Genomic DNA, 15,912 nt, shown 5'->3' with positions numbered 1-15,912 from the left:
CCTACGGACGTGTGGACTGTGACGTGAAAGTGGATTTCAGTGATTCGCCCATAGCTAAAGGGATGACCATCTGCTGGACACACAGACACTTAAGATAAGTTCCCAAAAGACTGAGGCTCTTAAAAATAAATCTATACTTTTAGAGGAGTTGAATGTGTTTTCTACAATCTCTTTTCTTGTTTAAAAAAATATTAGGCCATTTTATTATGAATGTTTCTTGTTAAAAATATTTTTTTAACGTTTAAGTCCACACATCTTATGCTTTGTGGTATTCTGCACTTTAAAGATTCTTCTCGGTTGTCACTTTTTAAACAGCACAATGTATTAAATAAATACAAATACTGGGAACCAATTCTTTTTTTACATTTCTTTAATATTTTGTTCTATTCAGCTACACAAGCATCCTCTTTAAACTACTAAGAATTGTACTATAAATGTGACTTTAAGATGAATATCCAAAAAAACAGACAACTGTCACTTAAAAAAAAACATATATTCCTTTAAATAGAACACAACTCAATATTCTACTGCATTCTGCACTATTTATTTTGCACTAAACTTTTCTTTTCCCTATGAAAGTCTTTTCCTTTTCTTTTAATCTGTGTTTATTACTAATCGCTGCTTTACTTTAAAATAAGTAATGTTCATTTCACTATTGTAAACTGCTCATTCACAGTTGTAAGCTGTATGCAACCAGATTTCGTTGGACAATACACTCTGTGTATACAAAATAACAATAAAGTCTGTCTAATTCTACTTCAAAGATACTCCAAAGCTGACGGAAGTAGTTGGAGAGGAAAGTATAATAGTGTAAAACTGTCATAATTTCCTAACTTTTACATTTTTTTACAAGCTATTAACTGCAAAAAAAGCCAGTTTGTATTTAAACATGAACATAAACCCAACATTAACAAAGAGCTCTTGTACATTTTAATGTGTGCTTTTTTTAAAAGACTTTATTATCGTTATTGTAAGTTGGGTATTTTATGCTACCTTACCTCTCAGGGTCCCGTGGAAACCTAAAAAAAGCCAAATCTGACTGAGTACTCTTCCGTGTACAGTTTGGAGCCGCGCAAAAATTTGGCATGCTTAAGTCTGTGCCGTTAGCTTAGCTAACCTCGCTGACTAAAGTCGTTTTATACCGTAATAGTTCTTTAAAAAGGCAGGTTTACAGAGTGGATCTTCTATCAAAGAGGGACATTGATCTTATCTCATAAACCACATATAAACAACAAATACAGGGCGCATTAACATCTCCGTAATAGCGCTAAAATACGACGGTTATATTTGTAATTTGCTATCTCAGTATGCAACACTATGGCCCGCCCACGATGAACGTAATTGGAGCATGTAAAATCCCCCGCCCAGCTATTGGTCAATCAAATTATCAGACAAACCAATGAAATATCGACTAAATATTTCTTCTTCGGTCTTTCTGACGTAGGTAACCTTCACGTCTCATGACACTCTGCTGCCATCAAACGGCCACTGATAGTAGCAGAGATCAAACACCTACGTTTGTGCGACTGCAATGTCGTGAGTTCCATGTTATTCAAAAAACCTTCCTTGTAAACCATCATTAAATCGATTATGGTTTTAAAACATAGTAAACCTTCATTTAAATTTATTGAGGTGATAACATACTACCATAAGATATATTTATTGTTTAAATATAAAATAAAGACGGTGAAAACAACAAAAAACAAAGTGCAAAGAAAGCACTTTTGCTTGTCTTAAAGTTAAAGTCTGACCACAGATCCTAACGTTTATATGCTGTGTGTTCTTTTACGCAGTGGAGCAACTCGTAATGTCTGTTTTTAACGTCGAGTTGTGTGTGGTGGACGCATCACGCGTAAGAAGTTCTATAACATTTTCTACACCATATGATCCAGTCCCCGGTTTTCCCAGATGTCATACTTAGTTGTCGATTCAATATCACACCTCAGTTCCCGTTGTGCACCGGCTCGTTGGTCTAGGGGTATGATTCTCGCTTAGGGTGCGAGAGGTCCCGGGTTCAAATCCCGGACGAGCCCTCTTTTGCTGTCCGATCTTCCTCCGCTTCTTTAAAACTTACTTACAAAGTTTCCTTTGTATGGGCTCCTACTGCTGCTGTGTCATGAACTAAATAAAAAGGGAACAATATATTTTAAATGACAAAATTTTAAATACGCTGCTATTTGCAGAAGTTATCTACAGTTTTTGCTTTAAAGATAAATATTACTTCCACATATTGAAGAATCGCCAGAAGAAAACAGGGCTCGTCCGGGATTTGAACCCGGGACCTCTCGCACCCGAAGCGAGAATCATACCCCTAGACCAACGAGCCACGAGGAGTTACACTACGCCATCTCAATAGAAAATCAACTATATATACCGATACGAGACAGCACTGTTATGTATTAATGTTGGGTGTTGTTTGTCGTGTGCACGGATGGAAGATTATTCACTGCAGCAGTGGTGTAAAAATAGAAAGAAAAACAATGATGACACAAAGTAATTCAATTAACTTCTTTTATATATCATACATAAGACTGTCTTAATATAATACAAAGGGCATTGTCATAAACACAGCAAAGTCTTGACTAGATCTTACAATCTGTGGATACATGGACTTATCCTTTCCCCCATGCTGTTCGATTCTATAGTGCATGTTGCATGTACAAAAAAGTGAAAAAGAGTGAAATAAAATAAAAATAAGATGGGGAAAATAATGCTAAATCCAAGTTAAAGAAAAAAAAAAGGATTTCAACTTCGGTTGGGTGTTTAGATATGTCAACAATTATCTGTTTGTGTGTAATTCACAAACTCAACAGGCTTTTGAACGATGGAACCATTTTTTTCAACCATGTGCTTCTCATATAACCAAAAAGTAAGGTTTGTGATGTACATGCACTTACAATATACCCTGTGAAAATTATTAAGGTTTGAAGATCTAGCTTTCCCTGTTTGATTCAAACCCTACCTCATAGTGTTGTCCTGATGTAGTCAAGTACCTTTGCCAAAAGGCAAGGTTTTGCCACTAAGAAAACAGGAGTTCCTGCCCACTGAATGGTCACCAAATTGACAAACATAATCAACATACCAGCAGGAGCAAGGTAGTGAGTTCTATACTTCCTTTATTAAAAAAATATAAATATATACATAAATTCTATTTCAACTATTAAAAAGGGGCTGCATTTCATGACAACTGCTCTAAATAAGAGGTCAATCAGCATGATCTGAAATAGGCGCACACTTACGAGTCACTGCAGTCAATTTTTTTCTTTTTCAGTCTTTATTTTTGGAATGTTTAGTACCAGTATGAATGCCAGTAATAAAAACCACTGACAAAGATCTAAATGTCTCAAATTCAGTGGGGTATGAAAAAAATGATTGCAAATCTGCAATTAACCTTGACATCCAGATCAAACCCCAATCTTCAATATAGGTAGCTTTACATTTGTGTTCGTGGAAATACCAAGCATGACTTCTAAAAGGATGGTTTCTCTTAGAAAATGACAACAGCATGACCTGTGACCTGCCCTTAATTGGCAAGGTGACAGTGGGCAGTTTTTTTTTATGTTAGTTTTTATTTTTCAAATTTCATAAAAGTGGTAAAAATCAACAACAGAACAAAGAAAGCACTTTAAAATCCCTGATATAAAAAAAAAAAATATTTCTGGTCATTGATTAATGTTGAGGACATGCATGTCTGCTTAGAAAAGCACTGTTATGGTTGGGCTGACAAGACACCTTTTTTTCCCCCCTTTGAAAAGGACAATCATGGGGATTTGTCCAACCAAATCAGAACTATACCATTCAACACAAACTGGTTTACCACAAATACCCTTACCCTGGCAAGACAATGACAAAGTCTTGCTATACGGCAGAAACTAGCTAAGTTGACCAAATGATGTATGAAAGGCAGCAACACCCTTTGAAATAGTATGATGACGGGGAAGGGGTAAAAGAAAAAAAAACAACAACACAGAAATAGAACGCATTAGTCTCCTTTTTTTTCTTTTTAAACCATCAGCTTCTATCTTGCTACTCTGTAGCCTGCAGAGTAACTACCAAGTTCTCTAACATACCAAAGTTTTTAAAAGACTCCCAAAATAATCTACCAATTATTATGGAAAAAACAAGTTTTGGTAAAGGTTGCAAACAAATCTGGCCAGAATACACAATAGCCAACGGTCTCAACGATGGTCTCCAGTTTTGCTAAAAGTAATATATTGCAGCTGTTTGTGTTGACGTTAAAATAAGATCTCAATAAACTTTTGCGTCAAAGTGGTGAACTGCTACATTATTGGTTACAGACACCTATATGCTATAAAACAACTGCTTTGGTATAAAAACATATCCAAAGGGAAAATAAATCCTTGTAAAATTCACAGCATAATTTGAGGAGAAAAAAAGGCAGTCACTTAAATCATTTTTTTCTTCAGTTTCCATGTTTTGGATGGAGAGACTTGTGCAGGTGGTTTCTGATGAGGGACTACATGCAAAAAAGAGGGTGGGGCATAAAAAAAAAAAAACAAAAGAAAACAAAAAAAAAAGGTAGACTCTGGAATAGAAAGTTCTTTCCACTGCAAAATCCTTAACCAGTGAATTTTAAGGAAGTAATGTTTAGGAGGTTGTTGTGTACAATAAGACCCTGTTATGTGGGGCCCCTGCTGAAGACGAAATCTTTGAGAAAGGCCTCAGATTACCATTCTTATTTACCTTTTCTAAGTTGGTTTAATTTCCTTACAGAATTAAGGGCTGTCTAGAGAGGAAAAAAAATAAAAAATAGAGAAAGCCATCTTAATTCAAATGATAATGTCCAGCTCCATTTTCATTCCAAGTCCATGAGTCATAAGGCCAAAGGGTTATCTAGAACCAGCCACTGACTGTCTTCCTTTCACCGGGCCGGATCCTTCCGTCTCCCGTGCCCATCGCTGCTCTCGCCTGTGCTGGGCCCCCAGTTGCATCCTGCGGGGCAACAGGGCCGCTGGGCATGAGGAGGTGGTGCCTCCCTCCTCCTTTAACCCCGGCTGGTGTCAGTTCCACCCCGCGGGGAATCTTCCTTGTCACCAGGCCAGCACATGCGTAGGGACTCCACCGCTATGTGCTCCCCTTTAACAGAGTCACACAAAACCGACCAACAAGAAATATCACCGCAAAAAAAATTCCCCTCGTTGTCAAGCTACAGGATTTACAAGCAGCTTTTATGTGAATTTCATTTTGAGTAGCAAAAAAAAAAAAAGAAATAAAAAAAAAAAAGGGCAAAAATAATTACTGACGGTGGAACAGTAATGTCAGGCGCTCCACAGTTTGAACCTAAAGACGCCAAGCATTTCCTCACCAACAGCTAGCTGCGAAACAGCCTCCATCTTTGCTCCTGAAATGCTCATTTAGAAGATTTTGCCACATAATACCATATGGTGATTACTTTGTGGTTACATGAAATTGGTGAAATGGTAAGATGGATGTCTCAATCTCACTATGGTTATTCCGCAGTATTATTTTGTGCCTAATGATTGCAAAAGAAAAAACTGATAAAAATTACATATATACTTTTAACAAAGGTTTTTTCTCTGTTGTAGCGGTTCAGTGATATCTCCCTTCTGACGTGAGCAGCTTTTGTTCTCAACACACCTTGTAGTAAAAAACACCACCTTAAAAATGACGCACAGGGGGAACACACAGCCAAATGTCAGTGCAGTCACGAGCTGGCCATAGAACTCTGCTGCACACATACTCCAGTCATTGGAGACTCCTCCCGGTCCATGCCCTGCCTCATGCCGAGGTGGCCTTCCGCTAGGTAATGGCCAGGCCCTGTGTTCGTGCCCATGGAGAATGCAGGGTGCGCTGCCATGCCAGTCTCCTGTCGTGGGTTCGAGAAGGCACCTAGCCCCATGCTCAGCCCACCGTTCTGACCAAAGTCCAGGGCTCCGGCGGGCAAGTGGCGGAGCTGGTAGGCCTGGTTCCCATGGTTCCCAGTGGAAGAGGATGATGTTGAGGAAGAGGAGGCAGAGGAAGACAGGGAGGTCATGGACAGATGGCCATGAACCACCTCCATGGAGTCCTGCGTTGAAGAGCTATGTGTCGGGGAGGTGTAGTGGCGTGGGCGCGGACGCGTCGCCATCATCTGCCCATGGTGATGATGAAAATGGGAGTGGGGATGCAGGGCCTTGGGGTGTTGAGGGGGAACGTGGAAGGTGGTCTCCTGAACTGGGTGGGTTTCTCCAGTGACCGACTCCGGTCCAACGCCGCCTCCCCACACCAGTGGAGGTGGGTAAGGCTGTCTTGCCTGTGAATGCCAAGTAAAAGACAGGAGTCAGAACTGAACAGGTGAACCAACTTTTATGACTTTATAGGATTCAACCACATAATTAGCTGCACCTGCTTTGACATCCTGTAATTACATTTTTTCTATACCATTTTCATAGCGTGCAGAAGGAAATTTACGTTTATTTCTCAAAAAAGTCGTGTCTACCAACACTAAAAATTGTTAAAGATTATTTTTGATTCTATCTGGGATCCTTATATGTCAAACATTAGAATCAACTGGTCCAAACTGGAATAGGAAACTAAAGCGATGGGAATAGACTGTAATGCTGTTTCAAGCCAACGATTTGCCACTCATTTGTGTTTTTAAGTATTGTCTAAGGACCTAAGGATCATTTATTTCTATAATACAATAGAACACTTAACTACAAGGGAAAAAATGAATTTATAAGCCTAGGATTGTTTAAACGACATGGGTATAAATCAGATCAACCACTGGTCAGATGGGAAGTCACGTAGAACATTCTTTGTATTGTTTTATAAAGTAATGTTTTGATCTTTGCATTAGTGTTAATGAAGCAGGGGTTTGTTTTGCAAATAACCTTCTGTGGATCCAGCAACACTTATATATATATAAAAACATTTGAGTGTCAAAAAATATTCTAAAACTACAAAAAGTTATGATGTATGAAACTACATGGCAAGATTTGCAACAACCATGTAATGCCTGTTTTCTTTGTTCTGTTTTTACATGGCAAACATTAGAACTACCTGTTAACTGGGAAACAAATTCATTTTACAATATATATAAGACTTTTGGGAGAAAAAAAAGTTATCCTATTAGGTATACATAACTTAAACAAATTTAGTCTCCTAACAAGCAAATGTATATTTTTCTGTAGAATCATAACTAGGTACTCTCTACACATAGAGCGTAAGCTCTTCTGGGCTTTACTTATACAATCCTTCTGAAATTATCTTTAAATTCATGTTATATCAGTTTTAGGAGCGAAAATACTATACAAAGAGCTCATTCAGACCTATTTTTTTGCTCACTGAGGATCACACTACGATTTGACTTGTGTGTATGCATTTTCATGTGGAAGTAGAGTTAGCAGCAGCCATGATTGTTGGATTCACACCATTTGGCGGAATAGAGACAGGAGTGCTACTAGCAGGTCAGGCTAATACTAGCACTGATCCAGTATTGAAATCAACAAACAAAGAGGGCCAACAGAAAAACACATAAAAGACAGTGAGCTCTTGTGGGCCTTCTATGGTTTTAAATCTGCATTATAAGACAAACAAACAAAAAAAATCCACTCTGAAGCTCCCGATTTTCCAGCAGATTTTAATTGAAGCCCAAGATGCATGTTTTAATTTAACAAAGTCTAGGGATACACCAAAATGAAAACTTGGGTTAATATCAATATCTGACATTAATTCTGCAGTTATGGCCAGTAACCAACATTTACTGATATAATTTCCCTAGTCTTTGAACACCATGAAAAAACGATCATAGTGCTGACATTACTTCTCTACTTCAGTGTAACATCCACAAACCAGAGATGCATTAAAATCACGGTCACACAATGAAGAAAAAAAAAATGCAACCCCATCCCCTCCCCGCCTGAAAAAACTCAAGCCACCTTAAGGAAATAAATATAGGATGTTGATATCAGCCCAGGATAAATACAGTATCGCCTCTTGGAAGACACATCTAGTGAGTAAGCAACGTTTAACTTTATAATGCTGCGAACTGGAGAACTTCTTAGTTGGAATTTTTTTATTGTTAGAATAACAGAGTAATTATGGCATTACTGAAGTGTTTCACCATTAGCATCAAATTGTGCATGTTCTCAGTCAAAGGTACTAGCAGACTGCTTAGTTAGTAACGCAATTACACCACAATGACAGTAGCTCTGGTTTCAACCCAAGGGGCCCTCAACCATGTTGCTGCCATGTTAAGGGGCTAAGCCTTGACTGGCAGCTGTTTAGATGGACGAACATGTTAGAAACCATAGAACCACAAATGAGACATGGTGTGTGATGTCATGCCATATTCCATCTAAAAATATACCTCTATTTCTACACCTCGTTGTTTTTTTATTTAATTTTATTCATCCAAAATAAGACATTATTTATTGTGTTAGGGTGGAGAATCTTATTTGTGCTCATTTCTTTAATACATACCAAGTTAAGTTTACATTAGGAATATAGGATGACTCATTAAACCAAAGCTCATAATTCCAAGATAGCAACATCGGAGAAACTAACTTTAAAGTGGTATATTGGTCGAACGTTCAACATCAATAGAACATAATTCCTTCCTTTGTTTTTTCAAGAAATATTATGTAGCAGGTTAAAATGAAATATCATTCCAAGTGACTTACTGACCTGTGGACAGAGGCTGTCACCATCCATGGCAGGCATGGTCGTGCCAAAGTGTCCTCCACTGTGCAAGTGGTGATGGGTAGGGTCTGACCTTGCTCTGCCACTGGTACTAGTTCCAGATGATCCTCCTAGGTGGTAGAAAAACGTGTCACAAGGACATATTCATCAACTTCCATCAGGTTAAGCTTTCTTGGGCTACATTGTTATACTTATGTAAGCAAAAAATACTTAACATTAGCTACTGGATCAACATGTTAAACCCTAAAACATACAAGCCTGATAAAGAAGTGGTTCTGATTTTTAAGGAACACTGATTCAATTGGGGGGGAAAAAAATATTTCGATAATCTTGTTTATTTTAAGGTACCACTTCTAATTTGAAATTAAAGAAGAGGTCAAACTTAAAGAAAAATCAGAAAGCTGTATAAGGCACAAAAAAAAACTTCCGCTGACCACTACCTGAACTAGAGGAGGTGCTGGAGGTGGTTCCTGAAGACTGGGACTGCTCTAACGCGGGACTTGTTGACACACTGCTGCTTGTATTGGTCCCCTCATCCGCAGTCTTCTTAAAGAAGCTGTGCTGCAGGGCATAGTAGGGTTGGATACGACTCTTGGGGTCATAATCCAACATTCGTAGGATCAGGTCCTTGAATTTCAAGTAGTCAGCAACGGCATGGCCAGACTCTCCCGCCCGCCGGCCACCTGGACCCCCTGTTTCCACACCGAGGATGGAGTGGAGCTTCCGTGAAGCTGGAGGCTTATACTGTTAAAAAAAAGAAAGACAGAAATTTAAAAAACTAAAATAAGATAAAATCAATTCCAAATATCAAAACCCATCTTTAGTTTCGAAAATGAATTATCAGCGTTTCAGCATTAGAAGAAAACTGGCCTTACCCTTTTGCCATCTTTGGTCTTCTTAACACTCCATGTCCCATCCGAAAGCTTCTCAAAGAACTTCCTGGCTTTTGGGGCTAGGTCCATTATGTGATTAGGTGGGATGCCAAGAACCTCAACTATTTTGTTCATCTGGTCAACCTGGCAGGAAAGAAATATTAATAAGATTTCCTAATCCTGTTTAAAGGAATACATCTTAGACCAGCACATATCAGGATAATCTATATAATAGTTTACCTCATTTGCTCCGCTAAAGAGAGGTTCTCCAGTATGCATTTCTACCAAGATACACCCCAAGGACCACATATCGATTGCCAGGTCATAGGGCATTCCCAGAAGCACCTCTGGGGAACGGTAGAAGCGACTCTGGATATACTGGTATATCTGCGCATAAAAGGTGGAAGAAAACAGATGAGACCTTTTCTCTCGGCCACGTCCATACAGCACTCATTTATTAGACGGCTAGCAGCTTCGCACCCTTTGTCCCAGTTGGCATGAGCTGCCAAAGTCCACTATTTTGATGGCACTCCTCTTAGGGTTACAGAGGAGAATGTTCTCTGGCTTCAGGTCACAGTGGATAATGCTGAGCTCAGGCGTGGCCAGGAAGAGTAGTGCCGTGCATAGCTGCTGGGCAAACTTCCGGGTGAGATTGAGAGAAACTCCGCGGAAGTTGGTATTTCGGAGAAGGTCGTATAGGTTGTATGAAAGCATCTCGAAGACGAGGCAGAGGTGGTTTCGAAACATGAAGTGTCGCTTTAGGTGAACTGCAGCAAATCAGATTGTAATGTTAGTAAACCAAAAGAAAACTGTTTTGTCAGAGAGGAAATACTGTTCTGAGAGTTGATTACCAATGTAGTATTTCATCTCGGTATCATGTTTGTTCATCAGCTCCAGGAGTCGCACTTCTATTTGGGCTTGGTTAAGGAAAGCCTTCTTGTTCTTGATGATCTTAATAGCGACCCATTCTTGCTCTACTCTGTCGTATGCTTTCACAACCTGAGGGCCAATTTTCAGCTCAAATTAAAATTTCTTCAAAAAGTATTTTTTTTCAAAGCAAAATTGTTTCACAAGAATGTAAACAAACCTGTCCGAATGATCCTTTTCCTATCAAGGAATCAATCTCATAACGGTCCATCCACTTCTCCCCATTCTTGACGATGTAGTCATAGTTATCATCGTCATAGCCATCGTTAAATACTTTCCTCTCCTTTTTGTGACTGGAGTCCTCGCCCTGACCCTGTTGGTGTCGCCGCTTCTTTTTTGCATAATACACCTGTGAATCCACAAAAAAAAAATATATATATAACCATGCAACGGTTTAGTAAAAGAGAAAATATGACATAACCGTCAACCCAAGATTTTATTTAACATTTAATATTTATTTACAATACAGTTTAGTCAGAAAGTTTGTTTTTTTTAATCAACCAGTCTGTTTATGCACTGAGGGCTAGCAAATAAGGTTTAGAAACTGTCTCTGCTTAGATTTTCACTGAAAATAAGCTGAGATATATTTCATTTCAGCTTATATTTTATATATTTAATAAGGAAAACTTAAAGAATGGATAAATTAAAATTAAAAGTTGCATACTAACCTCATTGATGTGTTTGTATGTTTTGATAAGGTCAATGGAGAGCTTCCTCAGGGGAGCTGAAGTTGGGTCACGAAAGCACTGGGGCATGTGCCTCTGGAGTGAAAAAAGTAAAAATAAAACCTCATTACCACAAGGAGCAACACAATTCTACAGGTAAAAACTTAATTTACATATGATTGAGTAAAAAACAAAAATAAATATTAAGCATAACATGACATAATTGAAGGAAATATTTAATAAGCAGCTACTTTTGCCTAGTGACAGAGGAGAAAGGGGAAGCAGTGTTGCATGTTACAGTAAGTATGACGATCCTTTTAAGTGATTTAAATCCAAGGAGTGCAGCAGGATGGGGTTAGGATACCTGATTGGCAGTGAGCTGTGGTGTCTGGTCGCTGTACGGTAAGACCGTAACAGATTGGTCAGTGCTTGGCTGGTGGCGGTCACTGTACTGCTGGTGCGTATGGGGCATTGGAGCAGCCATCTGAAGACCAGCAGTGTGTAAAGAAAAAGAGGGCGCAAGCCGGACGGACGAAGGTTTGCATGCTTAAGTCTCTCCTCCTGAGATAAATTAACAGAAGTTGCATAGACACTTTTAACATTATTTACTAATCCACAGGAAAGGACAGGAGAATTATCTAGATATGAATCAAATGGACATTTAATTACATCAGATATTTAGTACATACATTAAAAAGTTAAAGATTGTATTTTACTGTATTAACAAAACATAAACAAAATGTTATCTTACTTAATGTAGCCGAGACTAAAACATGCAATTTCTTTATAAACATGGAATTGATAAATTTATCATTGTATATAAAGAATGGTTAAATAAAAGCACAAAAGCATTGGTAAATAAATATAGTCCAGTATAAAAAAAACAAACAAACTAAATTATGTTAAGTATAGCAAAAATATGTTGTCAAAATAAATGTCATTTTAAGAGACAGCATGGTTTATTAAATATGATCACTATAATATAATATGAAAATAACATTTGAGGATGAGAAACAAAAAGACAACAGCAATAAATCAACCTTTCTGAGGAAAAGGGAGAAAAATAGCAGGTTTAGCAGGGAGAAGGGGTGAAAATACAGCATCTCCACACTGTACAGTGAATCATTCTTCATTTTAAGCCAGAAGGAATCAAAAAATTGTTAAATAGCATGTTCAGCTATCAGCATCTCTCACCAGACAACACAGTTCACCAATGCTACACAGTAACCACTATTCAGAATCCCAGCAACAGCACCTAATTAGCATAGCCTATCACCACAGAGATACAGCGTGATTTGGCAAGCCCATCAATGCACAGACCAATCACAACGCAGTATGCAAATAGCCTACTTTTGTTGCCAGGGCAGAGCTGCTCCCATTTTCCAATGAGAAAACAAGAAATAAACAAGAAATAAAATTGAACTTTGGCACACTTAGACGTTGCTTTCAACACAAGAGCCTGACAGCAAAATAGCTGCACAGCCCAAAACATGCACTCCATCTAAGAGTGTTAGAAAGCTGACCCAGCTTTTGAAATCCAAAGAAGAAAAAAAAAAAAATATATATATATATATCTCGACTGACAGAAAGAAGAGGAACTGTGAGATGATGGTCCACAGAACAGAGACGTATCTAAGAACTAACTAAATTTCATAGTTAAGATATATGGATCCAAATCAGAAATAAATATCTTTATTTTAAAAATAACTTCAATTTAAGCAGTTTAAGAAAATATAAACACTGATATCCTAAGAGGAGTTAACATTCAATCGTGGTGCTATTTGGAAAACAGAAAATACAAAACAAAAACATCCTCTTATATAAGAGAAACTTTTCGATTAAACAGAGTTAGACCCGATTCCAAACTTAAAGCAGCAATATATGGGGGAAAGGAAGAGATGAAAAGTAAACTATACCCCCACCAATGGGCTACGGCTTGACATATAATCAGCTAACCTGGATGCATCTTCTGTAAAATTTCATATCATCCTGGGAGAAGAGTCCAGCAGCAAACCACAAACCACTATAAAGAATAAAAACACAATAATAAATTTGTTATCATATATCATCTAATTGTACTCAAGTTAAATTTTGGTTGACAAACAGAGACAAAGTATCGAAAGAAAAGGAAATCCCAGAAACTTTTAGAAGTATGTTGGGATGCCAGAATTCAGTCAAAGTGTATAGCTTTTTTAAGAAGCAAAAATCTTACTTAAAGTGAACTTCTTGTGGTTCACACAAAATATTGAATGTAAAACAGACTTGGAAAAAAAAACCCAGACAACTAGACATGAAGCCTGTGTAATACTGTTAAAAACAAATTTGCTTATTTCACTGTCCAAAGTCCTGAACAGTGAAATAAGAATTATTACTGCTGTGGGCCTTAAAGGGGATTTGCTCTCCTCTCAGTCCATATGCTATTTAAAATCTTCTATTTATGACACGAAATAGTCTTTTAAAATAGACAGTTGTTAGCCATAACCCAGGTGGAGCAGCTATATATACAATGGGGTTGTAATACGGGCAATTGCAAAATTAGTGAGAGCTAAAAAAAAAACAAAACAACAAAAAAAAAAAACTGTGATTTACAGTTTTGTTTTAAACAAACCAGCTTTTACTGAGATAAAATAGATAGATGGTTTTAATTTAATGTAAACATCTATCTAAAAGTCCAGCTGGAGAAAATCAAACTATAATTTAAAAAAATAGATACATTTTGAAAAACACACTTGTAGCTTTATAGTTTCTTCTAAATGCCTGCTCATCCTCAATGTTCAGTACTAAAATATGAACAGTTCCTACCCTGGCTCTAGTCATTATGGCATCTAAGGGCCCATTTATGTTTAAATATAACGATGGTTAGCTTAAAATTTTAAAGCTAAAATATGGTATAAAGAGATGGGTAGATATTTCAGTAACACGCCTGTGTGTCATCTTCTCACGCCCAACCGATAGATCGATTTCAAAGCTGAATCAAATGTAACTTAACCAAACAATAAGAAAAAAGCCCAATGTAAATAGACGAATACCGAATGGCTCTATACTTACAGACGACTGGATAGATCTCGTCATGGTTAGAATTTAGGACGCATATTCAGTGTTAATTTTCCACCCCTGTCTCTAGTTATCGTTCGTGGGAGAATCGAAATCTTCAAATAGATGACAAACGGATTCGAGCTCACGTTACCGTTAGCCAGCTGACTAACTAGCTAACGTTGTCGTCGTTACCCTGAAAACTGCGGGACAGACGAGCATATCTCATCACTAACCCAACGCTAGCTGGTGACGCTGTGTTCAGCCAGCGGGGCTGTGGGGCCCATTCAGCTGGCTCGGCAACAAGTCAACGCTGACCATTAGCCAGGTTAGCTCAATTAGAACAGTTAAATCCGAAATGCACCCTGATGTTAACGCAGTTTATTAATGACAACACGTAAAATGGGGGAGGTAAGCCTACAGAGCTTCAATCATACAGTGACAGTCTGATATAGCAGGGCTAGCAATAACTGTGCCAGCATGACACTCAATCCAAACTCAGACATATGATTCACAGTCAGCTGGAATGCCCCCCCCCCTTCCAAAATTAAAATCCATTCCTTGACCTACTGACTGAAAACAAACGTTAAGCAGAACTCAATACGTGAATAGTTAGCTAGCCGCCACACCAAAAAGCTACCATTTTTAACTTCACTACCGCGTCCATCATCGTTAACCATTCATAGAGGATATACATAAAAAAATAGAGAACTAATAAAGGCACAATATGCAGTGAATAGCATAGAATTACTCACCTCTGATGGCACGATCTTCATTTAAAGTCCAATAAACTGTATGATGAGGAAACTTATCCAGCTCGAGATTCTCCCCTCCCTGTACGGGTTAGCAAGTAAATCCAATCCCCTGTCCTCTGGCCGACAAAAAGATCTTAAAAGAACTCGTCAGTCATTTCCAGCAAGCGCTCCATGTCCAAAGCTTTGAACACCAATATCCACAATCGATGCAAATTTATCAAATGTTTTTATCAGCTGATGACAAGCAACATGCTAACTAGCGCTAGCTGACAAAATGAACGCAGCTAACGTTAGCCACTTGCACCGACTAGCCTGAAGCTAACGACTCTAGCTGCCGCTAAATAAACGTTTCGCCAAATTCTGATTTAACTTAGCCTTTGCAGTGAATGTGCTGGTGTCTTCGACGAGCGTGACAACGCGGTTATATCCAGAACATCATTAGCGCTAAACAGAAGCCTCGTCCTCTTATAATTTTTGGTCAGGAATTTTGTGTCAATTTTCACAAAATGGCGCGCGGTCCAAACCTGCGCAGTGAACCGGCCCGGTGGACCAGAGACACGGACAACTGAGTTAGAGCGGCGCCGCCTAATTATTTCCAACTCTGTTAAAACGTCGGCCTCTCGATCTTCTTAATCCATTTCAGTAGACGTGTTTCGATATCCGAAAACCCGAAACATAAATCCACTGACAGCATTATTCCGGCGGGAAGGGAGAAGATTTGAAAAAGACTGAGCTGGGGGGGAAAAAAAAGCCTCCTGACAAAATGGCGATGCTCTAGCTTGTTGCCATGGCAACTGTCAATCAAAAAAAATTGAATACCCGGATGTACCAATGACGAATAAATTCTGAGTTGGCCTGGGTTACAGCACTCACACAAACCCACCGAGTAATACAGGAATATGGAATCTTGAAGAATCATGCTTATAATACTGGTAAAGAATATACTATTACTGTAAATTCGGGGTCTAGAGCCATAAACACATACAACCCCCCCCC

General features: G+C 38.5%; 2 protein-coding genes and 2 non-coding genes across 6 annotated transcripts in view; 1 reads left to right on the top strand and 3 right to left on the bottom strand.

Annotated features, from left to right (window-relative positions):
* LOC107083791 (52 kDa repressor of the inhibitor of the protein kinase-like) overlaps positions 1 to 1,319 on the bottom strand; it is an 8,437-nt gene extending 7,118 nt beyond the window's left edge. The window contains exon 1 of the mRNA XM_015373265.1: positions 999 to 1,319. Within this exon, the coding sequence (XP_015228751.1) occupies positions 999 to 1,087 (89 nt within the window). The 5' untranslated portion in view covers positions 1,088 to 1,319. The remainder of the gene's footprint in view (positions 1 to 998) is intronic.
* A 642-nt stretch (positions 1,320 to 1,961) lies between these two features.
* On the top strand, positions 1,962 to 2,033 carry trnap-agg. Its single transcript has one exon. It is a non-coding gene; the product is annotated as a tRNA-Pro (tRNA).
* A 221-nt stretch (positions 2,034 to 2,254) lies between these two features.
* On the bottom strand, positions 2,255 to 2,326 carry trnap-cgg. The gene has a single exon. It is a non-coding gene; the product is annotated as a tRNA-Pro (tRNA).
* A 1,415-nt stretch (positions 2,327 to 3,741) lies between these two features.
* On the bottom strand, positions 3,742 to 15,684 carry dyrk1a (dual specificity tyrosine-(Y)-phosphorylation regulated kinase 1A). 3 transcript variants are annotated; one of them, XM_015372797.1, is made up of 12 exons: positions 14,917 to 15,684; positions 13,085 to 13,151; positions 11,493 to 11,689; positions 11,132 to 11,224; positions 10,624 to 10,812; positions 10,388 to 10,535; positions 10,017 to 10,303; positions 9,777 to 9,923; positions 9,540 to 9,680; positions 9,105 to 9,408; positions 8,650 to 8,774; positions 5,687 to 6,274 (listed from the first exon to the last, which is right to left on the bottom strand). In XM_015372797.1, the coding sequence occupies exons 3-12, from the start codon at positions 11,610 to 11,612 to the stop codon at positions 5,687 to 5,689; spliced, it is 2,142 nt and encodes a 713-aa protein (XP_015228283.1). In that variant the 5' UTR covers positions 11,613 to 11,689; positions 13,085 to 13,151; positions 14,917 to 15,684. The 3 variants fall into 3 exon arrangements, with proteins under 3 accessions (XP_015228301.1, XP_015228283.1, XP_015228293.1); XM_015372807.1 differs by lacking the exon at positions 14,917 to 15,684 and adding an exon at positions 14,177 to 14,639; XM_015372815.1 differs by lacking the exon at positions 13,085 to 13,151 and having other exon boundaries at positions 3,742 to 6,274.
* Positions 15,685 to 15,912: the final 228 nt, after the last annotated feature.

Source organism: Cyprinodon variegatus, unplaced genomic scaffold (genome assembly GCF_000732505.1).
Source record: "Cyprinodon variegatus isolate N-32 unplaced genomic scaffold, C_variegatus-1.0 Scaffold4, whole genome shotgun sequence".
NCBI lineage: Eukaryota > Metazoa > Chordata > Actinopteri > Cyprinodontiformes > Cyprinodontidae > Cyprinodon > Cyprinodon variegatus.
This window is presented reverse-complemented; position numbering and strand designations above follow the sequence as displayed.

Bases quoted from the DNA above. Each gene is read 5' to 3' on its own strand.
- dyrk1a (XM_015372815.1), bottom strand. From the start codon at position 11,612: ATGGCTGCTCCAATGCCCCATACGCACCAGCAGTACAGTGACCGCCAC. The intron at 11,225-11,492 runs GTATCCTAACCC...TTTTCACTCCAG, and splicing joins CACAGCTCACTGCCAATCAG to AGGCACATGCCCCAGTGCTT. The intron at 10,813-11,131 runs GTTAGTATGCAA...GTGGATTCACAG, and splicing joins CATACAAACACATCAATGAG to GTGTATTATGCAAAAAAGAA.